The sequence below is a fragment of the Polyodon spathula genome, chromosome 2 (genome assembly GCF_017654505.1).
Source record: "Polyodon spathula isolate WHYD16114869_AA chromosome 2, ASM1765450v1, whole genome shotgun sequence".
In the NCBI taxonomy this organism is placed as follows: Eukaryota; Metazoa; Chordata; class Actinopteri; order Acipenseriformes; family Polyodontidae; genus Polyodon; species Polyodon spathula.
Window position 1 is genome coordinate 65,919,765 of NC_054535.1, and position 21,033 is coordinate 65,940,797.

Sequence of the window (21,033 nt, forward strand, 5' to 3'; positions counted from 1 at the left end):
CCTTTCTTCCATTCTAATTCTCCTTGAATTTACTCTCCGCTGCCTTTGACACTGTCAGTCATGCATTTCTCCTTTCCCCTCTCTCTGATCTAGGAATCTCAGGCACTGCTTTTGACTGGTTTTCCTCCTATCTTTCTAACCATTCTTTTCAGGTATCTTGGCCCGGCCCCCTCTCTCTGAAGGAGTACCTCAAGGATCTGTCCTAGGTCCCCTTCTATTCTCATTCTATACCCGCTCGCTCACTAGGTACTCTTATCTCCTCTTTTGGCTTCTCATATCACCTATAGGCTGACAATACTCAGATCTTTCTCTCTTTTCCTTCCTTTGACTCCCATATCTCCTCCCACATTTCAGATTGTTTCTCAGCAATCTCATCTTGGACATATTCACATCACTTCAAACTCAACCTTTCTAAATCCAACCTCCTTTACTCTCCTTCAAATTCTCCTCTCTCCTTTGACCTCTCTATCTCAGTCTGCATTGATGCTATCAATCTTTCTTCCCTTTCATATTCTCAACACATACTTGTCGTTTCTTTCTTAGCAACATCTATATAATCTGCCCGTTTCTATCTACACATTCCACTCAATTCCTTGTCCAAGCTCTTTTTCTTCCTAGATTGTATTATTGCAACTCTCTCCTCGCTGGTCTCCTTGCTTCAGTTATTCGCCCTCTTCAACTTATTAAAAATTCTGTTGCTTGTCTGGTATTCTCCCAACCCCGCTACTCTCACGCTACCCCTCTGCTTCATACTCTCCACTGGTTACCTATCTCTGCTCGCATCCAGTTTAAGTCTCTTGCTCTTGCCTATCGCTCTTTTTATCATACTGCCCCTTCCGATCTCCAATCCCCTGTGTTCCTTACATTCCCTCTTGCCCTCCCGACTCATCCTCTACTGGCCGTCTTATTTTGCCTTCTCTTCACTCTCCTTCTGCCTTCTCTTCACTCTCCTTCCTCCCATGCTCTCTCCTTCTCTTCCATTGTCCCCCCTGTGGTGGAACCAGCTACCGGTTATCCTCAGGACTGTTCAGTCTGTTACTGCTTCTCAAAACATACTTACTCAATCTTTAGCTGTCATTTTTTTTTTTTTTTTTTTTTTTTTTTTGTATTTTTTTAATTTATAATTATTGTATAAATGTGTTTGTTTTGCATTTATAGATTTTTATATTTTCTTTTATCTATATTTTGCATAATTAAATATATGCATAATTAAATAATAATAAAAAAGTCCCTGTATTGTAAAATATAATGGATAGAAAATCTGCAATAAAACTAAATCAACATTAGCTACTTTTATAAAAATTATTATTATACAGTTAATACTGTCATAAGTTGCTATAAAATCGTGCAAGTTGCATTATACCATAGTGTACAATAACAGTCTTGGCAAGGGTCTTTACTATTTTTTTTTTTAGTTTTACTTGATTAACTTTGGTTGGACATTTTATATTTGCATACTCTACTGTGAACCCTCACTCAGGGGTAGTTGTGAGGGGTCCTTAGTGGTTGCCCATCAGAGGGAGGTTCAGATGCAGGTTCGATGAGAGACCACAGACACACAGAGTTTCTGGGAATGCAACATATTGCTTTCATAGACTTTCATTATGTCACATGAATTATGCATAACTATGTTCTCTTCTGTATCAGTATCAATTATGGTTGGGCCGATATAAAATGTGAAAGGTAGGATAACTGTAAAAAAATAGTGACAACCTTAATATCAGGGTATGCACAGGTCATCCTGAAAGTTATAAAATGAAGGTTTTATAAATAAAAATAATTGAGAACTACTATTATAAATGACTAAAATTCACAAAAATAACAAAAATCACACTTCTTTTCACGGAATGATTTAAACTGGCATTTTGTTTTTTACCGCAGCAAAAAACTGAAAAAAGGCTTAGCAATTTAAACCCTTTGACACCTAAATCAGTGTTATTGTACAAAACTCACAGTTTAGTAACAACAGCTTTTGTAGCAAGTGATTTTCAAACAAAATGTATTAATAAAATCAATCTGTTAATGTTTTGAAATTGAGTTGATGAGGCCACTAATGAACACATTTCTCATTAAAAAGCTTAATTGCGCAGGTCACATAATCACTTCCTGTCTCAACTAGATAAGAGGGACTCGTTAATCAAAATGCATGTTAACGAGATCAATAAAAATTAATGGAATAATTCGCTGTTATGGAAACTTTTATGCGTACAGGGAGACAGTGACCGGCGCAATCCACAGTCTAAAACAATATTTGCGCCAGCTACTTTTATTAAAAAATATTACAATTAGTTTTGGGTATTATGGTACCTCCCCAAAAAAGTGTATTCCTTTTGTTCTGAGATATTGTGGGAGTTATGTCATGTATAGAGGTTGTCTCCTTTGAGAAGCAAGGCATGCAGTGAGACCAGCTGATCCCTTATCAGTGGAAGACAGAAGATGAAAGGTAGAGGAAGATCTGAGGAAGAGAGTTTGGAGAGTCAGTGCGACAAACTATAAAAATAAATTTGGGTCAGAATCTAATATTTGGTACCACTAGGCATTGTAACATTTGTTCAAGTTTATCTTTGTTATGAAAAGTTATTTTATTGATGTTTATTTTTTTAAATTGTTGGTATTCTTATACACACACAAACATAAATTATTTTAATTAAAATATATTAACAAATCTTGACAAAAATAGTGTATTGTCCAAAATAACATCATTTTAATTACCTACTCTCTGTTGGCGTGAATGTCAGAATATTATACATTTGTACCACAGTGTTTAAAATGTCTATACTTTGCATAAATCACCAAAGTATTTTTATTTTTTATTTTTTTTATTTATTTTTTAAATTGCGCCTTTGTAATGTTGTCGATGTGGGAATCTGTTTAACTCTGCTTAGGGTCAGTTTCCATGCGGGCCTATTTACACGTGAAGTGGTGATGCGTGTATACGTTTGGGAGAATTACTCGTGTGAATCAGGTTTGTGGCCCAAAAAAACAGCCATTAGCTTGTATAAATGAGAAAAACACAGGAAAACCACACACATTTTCACATGGAAACCACATTTTATGTGAAAATGTAAATGAGCTAGTTTGTCCTTATCTGACACAGCTCTAAATATTGCAATGCAACAGGTCAGTTGTTACTGTGGGTTCTAAGATGGTAGAAAGTTGGCGGTTTTATGGTTAGCAGTGGTTATATTTCACCTTAATGATAATGCAGGCAGGTTTTTTTTTTTTTTTTTTTAAATGATGTAGTCGCCAAATTATTATTTTTTTTTTTATCATTTTCTCCCAATTTAGAAAAGTCAATTTTTTTTAGGCTCAGCTCACCGCTACCACACTTGCGCTGACTCGGGAGCGGCGAAGAAGAACACACGCTGTCCTCCAAAGCGTGTGCCGTCAGCCGACCGCTTCTTTTCACACTGCAGACCCACCATACAGCCACCTCAGAGCTACAGCGTCGGAGGACAACGCAGCTCTGAGCAGCTTACAAGCAAGCCTGCAGGTGCCCGGCCAGACTACAGGGGGTCGCTGAAATGGTGGCATCTATGAAGCATCCTTGTAATTAAAATATTATACTAGGGTGATCAAACGTATTTTTAGATTTCAGCAAACAAAACCCCAAAATAGGTTATTATCAAGAGTTTTTATTTAACTTAAACATATAAAATTAAAATTAAAAACATGTTTAGACACATCAAATTCGACTACATTTCTTGCCTGTCAGCCATCTTGGACTTAAGTTTTGCAAGCTACTGAATTTAGCTTTCAGAATTAAAAGAAAGGAAGATTTGTGACTAAAATATGAAAACTTCTCAAAGGAAAAATTCACTCTAAGATAGATTGTGATCTTTTTTTTCACACTCAGCCTCTGTCAATGCACCACTCTGTCAATGCACCAAAGTCTGTACTGCAAAAAAATGCATAGGTGTCATTTTTAAATGCATGGATTTTGTTTATAATATACATAAACGCAACATATTATAGCATGTTAAAAGCATGAGTCTAAAAGCACACTAGTTTTGCATAGTTGTAATGCCATGAGGACAATACGGTAATTGCCTCCTAATCTATCCACCGAGAACACCAGGTGTCTGCTGCAGTCAGCAAGATATTATTTCATGATGTCCCTTTGGGATTCCATAACTTTCCATTTCAGCACAATTGTGTGCTATTTAAAATCAAAAACATTAATGTCACAATAAAACTATAATAACTAACAATGATACACTTTTTATTAAAGCCAACATGACAGTGATCCAAAGGGATTCAATATAACTTTGTCTCTGCACTTTCTGTAGACTCTTGTGTTTTTTGCCATCATGTTTCATTTGCGTGTAAGATATGTATCATTTTTTGACATGAGAAAAAATACATAGAATAATCTGCAAATACTAAAGAAAGAAACAATTGGTCCAATTTTATTTTATTATTCACCAAAACCAGCCAATCAATACTTTGTAATGACGGAATCAAGCAGCCCGCAACTGTTGAGTCAGCCAATCACTGGAGTTCAGACAGCAATCTTTCAATAAACTGTGACGGGCAATTCAGTCCTATAGCTCCCTTCAGATATCTGTTACTGCCCAGATAAACTATAAGTAGTTCTGACAAGTACAGAAGTTATTTGTTTCGTGAAGTTTTTTTTTTTTTTCTAATTGTGTATGTGATCCTTTATGCAGCACTCAAAATATAAAAACATAATTATCACAAGAGTTTGTAATTTATTTTATTTCTGAGTGTAGCACTGCTGAATGTTTAATAGTTATGGGTGATACTGTGAAATGTTTTTTTTTTTTTTTTCCATCCTTAGGTACTTTGATGATGGCCATTGTATTATTGCTTGCTCCAAGGGGAAGTTTCAGTTAAATGGACAGTGCCACTTGTGCCACCACACATGCAAACAATGCAGTGGTGGGGAACCGTACAACTGCACAGCCTGTGACAAAGGTAAGACCGTTTTTCTGTTTTCAGGGTAATAATGAAAGGGCAGTTCAAAATACAGACAGATTGATATCTACAAAATGAACTACAGTCCTTTTGTAATATTTACAAAATGTACTATTTATTTGTGAGGATAACCAAGTTGTTACCAATATTTAATGAGTTTCTCGTATGAGAATTTCTCATAACGTAGTTCTAAATATAAGTTTACCCACCGCTTTCACGTGATAAAATTAATGACATGCAAATGAGGGAGTGGATATGTTGAAGAGCCTGAGTTGTGAAGACTGTAATGTGTGCAGTGCTTCATTAAAACAAAGTTGCAAATGACTTGGCTGGAGGCAGACAACAATTAGATATTAACTAAAGATTTGCAGTTGTGAGTGCAATGTGGGTTTATTCAGAATAAAAAGTGAGGAGTGTGTAGCTGGATAATAGTATGCTTACTCTATAAGCTTGTAATGCAATGCAGAGATACATTCAAATGCATCTATCTATCTATCTATCTATCTATCTATCTATCTATCTATCTATCTATCTATCTATCTATCTATCTATCTATCTATGTCTATGTCTGTGTCTATCTGACACTCTCTGAACTCTCTGATGCCCTGCAGGGGCTGAACAATGGAAAGACACCTGGACTTGATGGCCTCCCACTGGAGTTTTATAAAAAGTTCTGGTCTCTGCTGGGAGAGGACTTGTTGGATGTTTTCAGGGAGAGTGTGCAGGATAAAGTTCCACCTCAGAGCTGCAGAAGAGCAGTCATCACTCTCCTCCCTAAAAAGGGAGATTTGTGTAGTATTAAAAACTGGAGACCTGTGTCGTTGCTCTGTGCCGATTATAAAATCCTTTCTAGAACCCTCGCAAACCGCCTCAGGACTGTGATAGAGCGGGTGGTGCAAGGAGACCAAACATATTGCGTTCCAGACATTCCATTTTCAGATCCATTTTCGATAATATCTTTCTAATTCGAGATATACTGGCAGCCTCCAAGCTTTTTGGTTTCAGTGCAGGTGTAGTGTTGTTGGATCAGGAAAAGGCTTTTGACTGGGTAGATCACCTCTATCTGTGGAGGGCACTAAAAGCTTTTGGGTTTGGGACCGGTTTCTTAGAGAAGGTTCAGCTGCTCTATGGTGACGTCTCCAGTCTATTGAAAATCAATGGTGGCTTAAGCGCCCCTTTCCCTGTTCAGAGAGGTATTAGACAGGGGTGTTCCATGTATGGTATGCTCTGTGCTTTAGCAATAGAGCCTCTTATAAATGAGCTGAGGAGGGTATTGACTGGACTGTCCATTCCTCAGTGTCCCGGTAAACCAGTGAAGGTAACAGCTTATGCAGATGACATTGCTGTAATTGTTAACAACGAAACTGATGTTGACAGTGTAGGCACCTGTCAAAGACTGTTTGAGAAGGTGTCATCTGCTAAAGTAAACTGGGATAAGAGTAGTGCAGTGCTTCTGGGGGACTGGAGGGGTTGTCGCCCTCCAATTTTACCTGCTGGTTTGCAGTGGAGCAGGGGCGGGTTCCTTTATCTGGGTGTCCATCTCGGGGATGACAGCACAGTGCAGAGGAATTGGGAGGGGATGGTGGAGAAGGTGAAAAGCAGGTTACAGCGGTGGAAATGGCTGCTTCCCCAGATCTCCTATAGAGGTAGGGTACTCGTTATTAATAACTTGGTGGCCTCTAGCTTGTGGCACAGGTTCATCTGCTTGGAACCCCCACAGTCATTAGTAAAACAGGTTCAGGCTGTGATGCTGGAGTTTTTCTGGGATGGGGTGCATTGGATCAGACAGAGTGTGCTGTACCTGCCTCTGGCTGAGGGGGTCAGGGACTCATAGACTTTTCTAGCAGGACGGAGGCTTTTAGGTTACACGCCCTGCAGAGGCTGCTGTATTGCACTGAGGACATCCCGTGGAGGCAGTTTGCCTGTGCCTTCCTGCAGCAGGTGGGGAGGCTGGGTCTGGATAGGGGTCTTTTTCTGCAAGAAATGGGTAAACTGGAGATGGACTGACTACCAGACTACTATAAGAGCCTGCTGAGGGCATGGCAGTGGGTGCGTATTGAGCAGAGGGGCAATGAAAATATTAGCCTTGACTGGCTCCTAGAAGAGCCGTTAATATATAACACAATCTTGAAGTGTGATATTGTTCAGTCTGCTACTTTTATACATATGTTAGTGAAGGCAGGTGTTGTAAAGCTTACAGCCCTTTGAGATTTCAACACCTACAGCTGGGTGACTCCTCAGTGGTTAACGTCGGCTCTGGGGATGCGGTCTGTCCACACTGCTGAGCGTTTCCACACCCAGGTACGTGCTGTTCTCCCCGGTGAGGGGCTGGAGCTCTTGAGACAGCTGTTCAGGGATCGGAGAGTTCCTCACACTGATTCCCCCTTTCCATCACTGTTAGTGTCCCCAGCGATCAGTCAGGCTTTTGATGAGCAGGGTTTACTGACTGTAGAGGGTCTGAGAGATCTCCCTCTGTGCACAGTAGAGGGTAAACAGCTGTATAGGGTGTGTGTAAAGGGCCGATACCAGCAACAGCTCAGGGCACTACCAGACACACACTGGAGAGAGAGGCTGGGGGTGACGGAACAGATAGTGCCAGCTTAGAGAACCCTGTATAAGCCACCACTACCAAAAAGATAGGGGGATCTGCAGTGGAGGATCTTACATACCATGATTGCCGTTAACTCCTTTGTGAGCATCATAAACCCCGAGGTGAAGGATTCCTGTCCATTTTGCTCACAGAGGGAGACTGTTTATCATTGTTTTGTGTTCTGCACCAGATTGAAACCTTTGTTTGCTGCTCTGACGGAATTGCTTGCTGGGCTGGGTTTTGTGTTCTCTGAGGTGGTTTTTATTTTTGGTTTTACATATTGTAAAAAGAGAAAGTACTCAATCCAGCTGGTGAATTTTATTATTGGACAGGCCAAATTAGCAATTTTAAAGAGCAGGAAAAACAAAATGAATGACGTTTTAAATACTGATCTTTTCGTTATTTTTAGAATGCTTGTATTAACACGGGTTAGATTGGATTTTAATTTTTATAAGGCAATGCATAATTTAGCAATGTTTGAGGAAGTCTGGTGTGTAGACAGTGTGTTGTGTGCTGTTAAGGAGGATGGTGATCTGGAGGAGTATCTGCGATGTGAATTGTTATGTGTCCACAGTATTTTATGTATTGTTTTGTTTACCTTGGGTGGATCTGAATTGATTTCATAATAATCTGTGTTTTATAAATATTGATTGTGTGTATTCTATTTAATTGTTAAATAAAGTTTTTTTTCAAAAAGTAAAAAAAAAGTATCTATCTATCTATCTATCTATCTATCTATCTATCTATCTATCTATCTATCTATCTATCTATCTATCTATCTATCTATCTATCTATCTATCTATCTATCTATCTATCTATCTATCACACAATTGTAGTCAAAAGTTTACATACCCCAATGGAAATTTATAATTTCTAGAAATTTCTTTAAATTTTTGTAGCAAAAGTTTTGCTTTTGTGGATGAGGAAAAAAGTTACAAGAAATAAATTTGCAATGTGCAATTTTTTTTTTTTTTTTTTTTTTTTGCAAAACTCCAAAAATGCTAATTCAAAAGTATTCATCCCTTTTGATGCTATTGTCTACAAGGTGCTACAAATTTCAATAAGATAATAAGATAATTTAAATTTATAATATATATATATATATATTATATATATATATATATATATATATATATATATAATATATATATATATTTTTATATATTTCACGGTGCGTGAGCTGTTGGTGTAAGGATAGGGCAGAAGAAGCAGAAAGGAGCCGTTAGTAGGACAGATGCCAGCTAGAAAGGACCGACCGGAGAGGAGCGAGCGAGGCCTTGACTCTAGTAGCAGACCAGCGGAGCAGGTCATGGATATTAGGATAGAAAGTGGTCGCTGACTGAGGGAGACGATGCCGACACATCCCAGGGGCGCTCGTTAGACCCCCCAATTGGCCAAGAATTCACGATGCCTGGGACCAGAAATAAGGACTAGGCCTAGAGGTTAATATGGGACTTGAGCACGGAGTAGCCACGTCCCAAATGTAAGGCAGAGTATAGAACAGAGCCTCGAGTGAGGTAAGATAAGCGCAGGAGCTGTGAAAGGACAAAGTATGGCTGGGGGTCCGCTCTGGCTCACATGGTGAGGACACCCCTGAAGGTAATGGAGGCGGATGCCTAGCCCTGAGGTCGGGGAAGTTAGACTCACTTGACAACCCCCCCCCCCCCCCCCCCCCAAAAGGATGGACTTCCGGCTCATCGTGAAATCTCCCACACCATGAGACGAACAAAAGACAGCACATGCCAGCGCATAACATAAACAAAAGACAAGAAGGACAAACAGGAGGATGGTTAGTAATTTAGTAGGATATGACTATGTGTATACCTGCTGCTCAGTGGAGAGGAAAAAAACCCTTTAGGCTGATTAGGGGAAAACCTCTGGTGGCGCTGGCAGACAGGAAGCCCCCACTCCGGGCATACTAGTAATTTTAAAAAATGAGCAGCAACTATATCAAAGGAGGATGAATGAATATAAGAATCCACCACAGAGGAGGACCAGCTCTCCACATTCTTGATCAGGCTATGATTGATGTTGGCCCTACATGGAATGATGGGGGGGGGGTGGGGGAGTCCAGGAGGGAGGCCTGCTCTGGAGGCGAGGGTCTCAGTCCATATTCTGATCCAGGATATGATGAGTTGGCTACTACCTCCCACTCTCCACCCTGCTCTGGAGGCCACCTCTATTTGGAGTCCGAGGAGAAGAGGCTCTGCTCTGGAGGCGAGGGTGGAGAGGTGGGTGAAAGACCAGTGATGACTCGATCAACAAACTTTTGGACGAGAGGAATCAATAGCATGGAACTTACAATGAACAGGGGGGGGGGGGGGGGGGGGGTTCCTGCTGGGGAGATACCTTGATGTTGAAAAGAAAGGGGGGATAGGGGACTTGATACTTGATGACTGAATGAACTGACCACGCTGAAATTGATCCATCTTGGAGGTATGCAGCCAAATGGTGAAGTAAGCATCAAAGGAGGTCAATAGGCAGATGATCTCTATAGCTAGGTCCTTGTAGGGGGAGAAGCAGCCTTTCCGAAGAGTGGAAATGTGCAAATGGAAAATGTCCATTGATATAGACAGGCGGGAAGGTGAGGCAGGGGGAAAACTCTTAAAAATCCCACGGAGGGTCAGGTGAACTGCTGGTATGGAGATACTGGACGGAGATGGAGAGAATCCCTAGCATGGACGATGATCCGGTTTTGATTGAAGGAATATGATTATTGGATTCCTGACGCAGAAGATTGAAAACATTGAGCAGGCTGTAGAATAAGAAACTCTTGAACAAGGGGCGAGGACTGCAGACATGTAATGCTGAGCAGATTGATGAGGTTACTGAGAGTAGGATTCAGTCAAATAGCAGCTGGAGAAGCTGGGGATTCTGGATGGGGGTTGTGGAAGCAGATGGGACCAGCTGATGGAACTTGGATACTGAAAGTAGAGGCAGAAGGAGAGCTAGAACAGAGGGCTGAGTGGCAGCTGGACTGAACGAATGTCTGAATGCGGTGGATATTGTTCTTTGAGTGCTAAGGCAGATTTAGATAAAGCCAGAGATGGCGCTGCTTGGGGCAGAGATGGTCTGAGACCGCTGCAGAACCAGAGCGGATGAAGAATGCTCCAATGCTTCTGCAAAACCTGTTGATTTGGCTGGGAGCAATTTATGAGAGTATTGACTATTGGGGGTAGGAGGCCATTGACTGAAACATTGATAATCATAGGATATGGTTCCGTGTCTGACTGGCAGCTTGAGTTGATGAAATGATGACTTTGAAAGTTGAATAAAGTGCTGTGATGAGCAGGTCGGTTTGGAGGAATGGAGCCAGATAAGGAAACACAAATCTGGGAACAGGAATATGTCTGTGGAATGGATACCTGACCAGGGAAGCTGGAAGTTACTGATGGTAGACTCTGAGGATCTCAAAAAGCAGCTGAGTGCATTGCTTCATGACCAGATCCTCAAAGAGGGGAAGAGTTGAAATTGAAGAAGGTCAGTTGATATAGATAAGCAAAAGGTTGAGGCAGGAGGGGAACTCCTGAGAATCCCTCGGAGTGACAACAAACTGCAGGAATGGATGAAAAGTCGGTGCGCAAGCTTCGCAGTGATAGAAAACCAGCTTAAAGACTGTATTTAGAACTTGTGGTGTTATACTGTCATCTAGAGGTTATGACTGGAATTAACCATTGGCTTGAGTGAAGCAGGATAGAGTATATTTGGTTATTCTGTTTAAAATCGTTGTCTATGTAGAACAACAATTGTGTATTCTTTTAGATTTGAATATATTCAATACATGTTTTTAGGCCAGTTAGTCATATATATGAATAAGTTAATGCAGTATTTAGAGGTCACAATTCGACGAGTTGAACGCACCTTCACAGGTAGTGAAAGCGCAGCAACAGGAAGCCAGAAGATTGCAGTACTGAGACACGGAGCTCACAGTGTCGGATGAAGCTGCCTGATCACCATGGCAATTTACCACTCCCCACATTCACTCAATGAAGACATTGCCATGGTAACCATGGTTTCAGAGGCGCTGGTGAAATAGTTGCAGTACAGCAGTGTCGTTGGAGCATGTTGTGACCAGTCGAAATCACGAGCTGCCACAGGATGAAATGGGGTATGAAATGGTCTGGATAGGTCTTTTAAAACTTTGAACGTAGCTGATGGAAATCCAGGGCAGGATCTTCTAAAGGAACGGTAAATTGTGCTGTCTCTGGGAGTCGGGGAGGGGCACTTGATTGCAAGCTAAGAGTAAAGAAAGATTCAACTGACAGAGCTTTGTGGTGGATTTAATTTTTTTAATGTATATTTTGTACAGATTTGATTTTTAAACAAAGAGTTTAACTTTATGTTGTTGTCCTTGCTTCTCTGCCCTGTTGTATCCCTACTTAACCCACTGTTTTCTTTCTAGCATGATGCTTTTATCCAGAGCGAGTTCACTTTTGTTGTTTGAAATTAAAATGTTGTAGTCAGATAATTCCCCTTTGTATGTATGTTATTGATTGACATGTTGTTATTATTATTATTATTATTATTATTATTATTATTATTATTTATTATTATTATTATAGTACTACTGCTAATCAGGGTCTGTACACTATTTCTAATAAAAGGGTCTATTAAAAGACCCTTACAAATACATCACAGAGATATTTACACCCACTAATATTTTTCAGTTGTCAAAGGCACAAGCTTGATTCAATTCTTCAAATGACAACGTGAGACTTGCAGCTTTTCCCCATTCCCCTGTATCTGAGTTCCGAGCAGACGCTTTTATTATTATTATTATTACTATTATTATTATTATTATTATAGTAGTCGTAGTAGTATTTAATTGTGCATTCATATCTTTGAGTGAGTCTTCTACCCTCTAGGTCTCAGCATATATTACAATTGGCCAGTTATTCACAGTTGTTTGTCAAAGGTATCCCAATGTATGCTTCTGCTACACATATTAAATAGTGATTTCTTGTATCTTTGAAAATATATTTATTCAGGGCTACAAGAGCACAACACAGACAAAGCAGTACATAAGTGTAACAAGCTTAACTGTCAGTTTTTTGTTTTGGAACTTTTTATTTTTATATTAGAAAACAGAATAGTTGGATGTTTGGAATGTGCCATCTACATATATTAACAATAAATAAATAGTGGTGTTTATAGGAATGTACTATATACATATATATTTTTATGATGTTACACTTACATAAATTAGGGTTTGTAAACTTTGGATGACCACTGCATACACACACACACACACACACACACACACACACACACACACACACACACACACACACACAGATATGGTATAAATCTATTCTCCAGCAGCTTACAGGATTACATTTTTGGGTGCCCTGCCAAATGGGCAAACAAATGTTTCTACATATTGTGGCGGCGGCGGACAACAGAAACACACCAAAGGCAGTTTTGAGGCCAAAATAGCAGTAACAACAACCACTGTTTATTTCTTCCTTGAGAAATAGATGCTCTAAGAAATGGGATGGGGGTCTGCTAGTAAACAAAGAGAAAACATACACACACAGAAAATCTTTCAAGGTGCAGGGTAGAAAGATTTTAAAGTTAAACAAACATAGTACCCACACTCTTATATATTATGCTCCAAAGTGTTTATTTTTTATTATACACAAGATCAATGTTTCGAGCTACAAGAGATCTTCATCAAACCTTGTATCCAACTGCTTTACAATTGTGCAATACAAGTCTCGCTGACACTGCTAAGTTATATTAAAACCTGCATATTGAGGGTGGCGGGGGGAGTTCCTGATAAGTGACGCGTTTGTGAACTTCACAGATTTTTCTGGAAAATGAATTGTAGTTTGGCATGGTGATGTCGTAGAGCTGTTATGGTCTGTGAGGTAATGTCCGTCGCGGTGATGTCATAATGCTGTTATGGGCAGTCGGTGTAATGGTCTGTGTGCTAATGTCCGTTGCGGTCTCTGTCATACAGCGACGTGTATTGCTTTGTTGTAATCCACGGGTTGATCCCAAAATAATAACAGTCCCGTTCTTTTTACACCGACACGTAACACAAACATAATCACTAGTCCACAGTGAGTGCTCTAGTGCTTGTAGTGCAAATACAGTTTATCTTGAAAACAAGTGTAATGATGTTAGGATATGTGCTAGCCCTTGGCGACAGCTCCGGATCAGATTCAGCTGTCTAATAATAACAAACAGTGTTTTTATACACAACAAAAACAAAACAAAACACTCACGATAATAGCACATGTTTCCTTCTGGTTCAGCATAACCATACAAAGGAACAGATCATTTCGCTACACCCGCTTTTTGTACCGTCAATCATGACCCATTGGTTACCTCCAATCAGCAGCTGCCACTTCGTATGGGAGTGAGCCATCTGACCATCCAGTCCAGGGCACTCTGTTCCCATTACACAGCACCCTCACAGGGTGGGAGAGAGATTTATCACCAAGAATCATTCTGTCTCTGTCATACATGTACAGTACTGTTAAGTGCTATTTAGTATGAAAATTAGAGCATTTATTATAAATTGTAAGAAACAAAGGCCTTTTTTTAAATTAAAAAGTCACATGTTTTGAACTAAGCAACAAATACAGTATGTGAAATATACGAATTTATAATAATCAGTTAAAGGTACAAAATCATATCATTTAACATGAAAATATGTTGTGTTATTCTTTTAATTAAATTTTACATGACGTAGCAACACATATGTTACCAAACAATAGCCTGGTACATGCAATGCACCACATTTCTGGAAATCAAATTGCTCTAATGTTACTAGAAATTGTGTTGTTTACATCAGTACTCACACCAATATATAAATTACATTACACATTGCAGCTTTTATCTGGAAGTTTTCCTTTAGGCCAACATTAAAATCCAATTACTCTTTCTTCGTATCACAGAGATAAAGTGGTTTCCACTGTTGACTGTTGCTCCAAAAAGTGTGTACCTAAAATAAAACACTTTCTTTGTGTGTGTGTGTGTGAAGTAAGAATGTCGTTCAGCAGTTCTCAATGTTTTCACTTGTCAGCTGTCGTCGCCTGAAGATCGCATGCGTCACTTCCTTAGCAACGGTCTTAACAACCATGAACCTGGTTCTACACAAACCAACACCATAACTTAGCCAGTTTGTTATTATTATGGTATATCTGTGTTGTTTGATAACACATATTTAGAACCTACGTAATAAAAACATTACGATAGGATAGACAATTAATCAAATTAATTGATATGATTGCCTGCCCCGGGTGTTAAAATGTCTAGTTACAGCTCTGTCTTTCTATTCATAAATCAATGTTTCAAGGATCTTAGGTGTTAGACTTTTTTTTTAATTTAATTGTGTTTCAAACTATTACTGTTATTGATGCTAGCACAGAAAAAGATACATAAATAAAATAACATAAACAGCCTAGTCAAAAGTCCTTTTATAGTATGATGCAGTGAGATTCCAAAATGTTATTATTTTTGCATTTATTAAATATTTACTTTCCAAACAACCTCTGATCTGAGCCTGAAAAGTCCACACTAGTGTATACTGACTTTAATATATGTGTGTGTGTGTGGTCCAGTGGTTAAAATCCAGGGCTTGTAACCAGAAGGTCACCAGTCTTTATATAGCATCTAGTTTATATAGCATCTTTAGTTTATATATACAGTGGCTCTCAAAAGTATTCACCCCCTTGGACTTTTCCACATTTTATTGTGTTACAACATGGAATCAAAATGGATTTAATTAGGATGTTTTGCCACTGATCAACACAAAAAAAAAACATCCAGAACTTGTTTATTGAGTGTCAGTTTTGGGTTCCAATTAAGGTTGGCTGTGATCGGCTTAACGTGTCTGCAGACAGCAAGAGCAAGCCTCGATTTCCTCGATGGCAGTGGGTGAGGCTAAGGGGAATGATTGACACTTTGTGCTTGCACAGTTCAGATAAAATGTATTTAAATAAACTGTGGAGCAAAAGTATACAGCTCAAATAAAGAACTTCTGCACCTAGGGTAAATTGAATTTCAATTTACAGTATGCTATTTTTTTCCTTGAAGAAATTGAATTTCAATTTAAGGTGTGCTGTTTTGTTGTTAATAGATGAATTTGAATTATATTATTTACTTTTTGTTACTTTTACCTCTCATATCAGTGCACTTGTGTTGTAAACATTTCAACATGGCATTGTTGATTTCCGCAATTGTCGCCTATAGCTACACACAAAGCAAAGTTGTTTGTATGCAGATATACAAATATCATGGATGAAGAGAATAATTTCAACACAAAACAATAGTACCTGTATGACCCATTATTGTTAGACAGCGAGAGTGAGGATTCAGAAGAGGATAGCTGTCAGTTCGTTTCAGCAACGTGGATAAACCCACCCGCAATTCTCTGTGAATGGTTGCAAATATGAATGTTGACCTTTCAGTAATTTTCTAGATTTGCACTGGTCATTCAGCCTTGTCATTGTACTGTAGTAAGTTAGATACACGGCAGCCTGCATGAAATATAATATTCTGTTACCAGCGTGACAATGATCTGGGAAGAAAAACGGGTTGAAATGTGCATCCCAAGAAAGGTTCTGGGGACGCTGGGACCAGCGTTCCAAAAGTGGGACTGTCCTGCCCAAAACAGGACGTCTGGTTACCTTAATTAGAGGTAGCCTACCCTTTCCTACAACAGAAATTTTTACAGCAACAAATCTGGTTGATCATTTTATTTTTGCACTTACACAGTACATTACTAAGGCTCCACCTATTTCACGGCCGTGACAAAAGTGACCCGGACCGTAAAATTTATTCTTTATCGTGCAAATTTTGTGCACTTTTACCCTGAACTTAAATCCAAGTTCTGTGTACCAGGCTAGGTTCCTGATGTGATTTTAAGCTTTCAATTTCAAAAAGAAAAGTGGACTGGATTTATTGATGACACTTAACAGCAGCCAATAACCACTCTGGGCTCTTATCAGCTGATTGGTAGATCTGGGCATCAGGGGCGGGTTCAGTATACTCTGCAATCTCAACTAAGCGAGTGAACATTTTGCCAAAATTAATCAAAAACAATCTACAATAATTACTGCGTATACAATCATTTTGCATTCTACTGGTGGCAAACTATTTTGTACAAATTGCAATGTTTCACTGGATCACATACGTCGAGCTACGATCCAGCGGCATTTAGACTCAGACAGCAGTCAAAAACGAAAAAAAAAAAGAATTCTGAAACAGCGGCACATGACAATGTACAAATGTTAAATATTATTACTTTCTCTAAAGACAGACGGCTACAGTTGGGACTGATTTAAAACAGATTAATATGTATAAAATACATTAACAAAGCAGGTTACTCTTGATCTCTGCATAATCATTCTATATTTGTTCACAGATACAAATTCTCAGTTACTTTTAGCAGCAACAACATAGATTACATTCTTAACAGTAAGATAATATATACAAGACAATTTTTTAATTTCATGGAATATTCTATTTCATTAAAATATTATCAATTTGTTATCATGGGGTCCCAATCATTAAAAAAAAAAAATTATTATTTGATGATTATCTAATCATATATTAGCGCATATATATATTAATATATATATATATTATATATTAATAATTCGCGATATATATATATATATATATATATATATATATATATATATATATATATATATATATATATATATATATACACACACACACACACACACACACACACACACACACACACACTACCAGTCAAAAGTTTTAGAACACCCCCATTTTTCCAGTTTTTATTGAAATTTAAGCAGTTCAAGTCCAGTGAATAACATGAAATGGTGCAAAGGTAAGCGGTAAACTGCCAGAGGTTAAAAAAAGAAAAAAAAAAAAGTTTAGGTTACCAAAAACTGAAAAATAATGTATATTTCAGAGTTATACAAAAAGCCTTTTTCAGGGAACAAGTAATGGGTTTACAACTTACAGCTGTTCTGCAGCAGTGGAAGTAAATTAAGCCTTGAAAGTTGATGCTAACAATTCCTACATGTGTCCCAACTTTTGTTGATTACTTACAAACCCTCTGTCTGTATAAAAGCAGTGTTGGAACAGACTGTGTTACTACACCCTCTTAAGCATTATCTGGAGTGTATTGTACTGCAGGAAGTAGTATATTGCTATCATAATGGCGAGAAAAAGGCAATTAACAAAGGAAGACAGACAGACCATATAACCCTTAAAAGTGTAGGTCTTTCCTTTAGAGAAATTGCAAAGAAAACCAAGGTGTCAGTGAGTACAGTTTCCTACACCATAAAAAAGGCACTTGGAAACTGGAGGAAACTCTGACAGGAAGAGGTCTGGCAGACCCAAAGCCACAACAGAATCAGAAGACAAGTTTCTGAGAGTCAACAGCTTGCGTGATAGACAGCTCACAGGACAACAGCTTCAAGCACAGTTTAACACTGGTCAAAATAAGCAAGTCTCAGTTTAAACTGTGAAGAGAAGACTTCAAGCTGCAGGTTTGACAGGTCGAGTGGCAGTAAGAAAGCCATTGCTAAGGCAAAATAAGAAAAAGAGGCTTGCCTGGGTCATGAAGACTGGAAGAAGGTCTTATGGATCGATGAATCAAAATTTGAAATCTTCAGTTCATCAAGCAGTGTTTTTGTACGCTGTAGAGTAGGCGAAAGGATAGTTCCTCGGTGTGTGACAGAAACTGTCAAACATGGAGGAGGACGTGTGATGGTCTGGTGCTCTTTTGCTGGATCCAGAGTCGGCGACTTGAACAGAGTGAGTGGCACCCTGAACCAAAATGGCTACCACAGCATTTTGCAGCACCATGCAATACCCTCTGGTATACGCCTACTTGGTCAGGGTCTCATCCTACAGCAAGATAATGACCCAGAACATACCTCCAGGCTATGTCAGAACTACCTTAGAAGAAAAGAACAAGACGGTAGGCTATAAATCATGGAATCGCCAGCACAGTCTTCAGACTTAAACCCCATCGAGCTGGTTTGGGATGAACTGGACAGAAGGGTGAAAGCAAAGCAACCTACAAGTGCAACACATGTGTGGGAACTTCTACAACAGTGTTGAAAGAACTTTCTGAACAATATTTGATAAGCATTGTAAAAAGAATGCCACGAGTGTGTTGGGCTGTTATATCTTCAAAAGGTGGCTACTTTGATGAGTCAAAAATTTTGATTAAATTTTGCTAAACAAAACGATTCTATGATTTCTTATTTATTTTCAATTGTTTATTTGTTCTATGGTTTAATTACATTGAGACATTACATTGAATACATTGAGACATTAAACTGTGTAAATTTCAATAAAAACTGGAAAATTGGAGGTGTTCTAAAACTTTTGACTGGTAGTGAAATATATATATATATATATATATATATATATATATATATATATATATATATATATATATATTGTACAAAAATATATAGCGTACAAAACATCAGGTATACCTTCCTAATATTGAGATACACCCCCTTTTGCCCTCAGAACAGCCTCATTTCGTCAGGGTATGGACTCTACGAGGTGTCGAAAGCGTTCCACAGGGATGCTGGCCCATGCTGGTCCTCTACTCTCAATATCTCGTTCCATCTCATCCCAGAGATGCTCAATTGGATTGAGATCTGGTGACTGGGCAGGCCTCTGCAGTAAGCTGAATTCACTGTCATATTTGTGGAACCATTCCTGGACAATCCTAGCCTTGTGGCATGGACCTTTATCCTACTGAAAAAATCCATTAGCAGATGGAAACACTGAACATAAGAACATAAGAAAGTTTACAAACGAGAGGAGGCCATTCGGCCCATCTTGCTGGTTTGGTTGTTAGTAGCTTATTGATCCCAGAATCTCATCAAGCAGCTTCTTGAAGGATCCCAGGGTGTCAGTTTCAACAACATTACTGGGGAGTTGATTCCAGACCCTCACAATTCTCTGTGTAAAAAAGTGCCTCCTATTTTCTGTTCTGAATGCCCCTTTGTCTAATCTCCATTTGTGACCCCTGGTCCTTGTTTCTTTTTTCAGGCTGAAAAAGTCCCTTGGGTCGACACTGTCAATACCTTTTAGAATTTTGAATGGTTGAATTATGTCGCCATGTAGTCTTCTTTGTTCAAGACTGAACAGATTCAATTCTTTTAGCCTGTCTGCATATGACATGCCTTTTAAGCCCAGAATAATTCTGGTCGCTCTTCTTTGCACTCTTTCAGAGCAGCAATATCTTTTTTATAGCGAGGTGACCAGAACTGCACACAATATTCTAGATGAGGTCTTACTAGTGCATTGTACAGTTGTAACATTACTTCCCTTGATTTAAATTCAGCACTTTTCACAATGTATCCGAGCATCTTGTTAGCCTTTTTTATAGCTTCCCCACATTGTCTAGATGAAGACATTTCTGAGTCAACAAAAACTCCTAGGTCTTTTTCATAGATTCCTTCTCCGATTTCAGTATCTCCCATATGATATTTATAATGTAAATTTTTATTTCCTGCGTGCAGTACCTTACACTTTTCTTTATTAAATGTAATTTGCCATGTGTCTGCCCAGTTCTGAATCTTGTCTAGATCATTTTGATTGACCTTTGCTGCTACAACAGTGTTTGCCACTCCTACCATATAGGTAATTTTCCATTTTGGATCTTATTATAGTTTCCATAAGTTTGCATATAATAGAAGTCAGGCTTACTGGTCTCTATTTACCTGGTTCAATTTTGTTTCCCTTTTTGTGGATCGGTATTACGTTTGCAATTTTCCAGTCTGTCGGTACCACCCTTGTGTCAAGAGACTGCTGCATGATCTTGGTTAGCAGTTTGTAAATTACTTCGTTCATTTCTTTGAGTACTACTGGGAGGATCTCATCCGGCCCAGGGGATTTGTTTATTTTAAGAGCTCCTAGTCCCTTTAGCACTTCTGCCTCAGTTATGCTAAAGTTATTTAAAACTGGATAGGAACTGGATGACATGTGGAGCATGTTGTCAGTATCTTCCTTTGTAAAAACTTGTGAAAAGTAATCATTTAATATATTTGCTATTTTTTTTTCTTCAAATACAATTTTGCCATTTGTATCTCTTAAACATTTAATCTCCTTTTTCAATGCTCTCTTGCTGTTGTAATATTAGAAAAACAATTTGGAATTAGTTTTAGCTCCCTTAGCAATGTTCATTTCTATTTCTCTCTTGGCCTTTCTAACTTCCTTTTTGACTTGCGTTTGCAGTTCCGTGTACTCTTTCTGCGTACTTTCTTTTTGGTCCTTTTTTAATGCTCTGTAAAGTGTCTTTTTTCGCTGAATATTTTTTTAAATTGATCTATTAAACCAATTTGGCAATTTAGTTTTACATTTAGATTTGTCTACTTTAGGGATGTAATTGTTTTGTGCCTCTAGTACTACATTTTTGAAGAACAACCATCCTTCTTCTGTGGGTGTTTTCTCTATTTTACTCCAATCTACTTCTGTTAGTCTCTGTTTCATACCTTCATAGTTTGCTTTTCTAAAATTGTAAACCTTAACTTTAGTCA

At 38.6% G+C, this 21,033-nt stretch overlaps 1 protein-coding gene across 1 annotated transcript in view; it reads left to right on the forward strand.

Moving 5' to 3' along the window:
- Positions 1 to 21,033, forward strand: part of LOC121299199 (proprotein convertase subtilisin/kexin type 5-like) — a 168,205-nt gene that overhangs the window by 120,950 nt on the left and 26,222 nt on the right. The window contains exon 22 of the mRNA XM_041226833.1: positions 4,802 to 4,938. Within this exon, the coding sequence (XP_041082767.1) occupies positions 4,802 to 4,938 (137 nt within the window). The remainder of the gene's footprint in view (positions 1 to 4,801; positions 4,939 to 21,033) is intronic.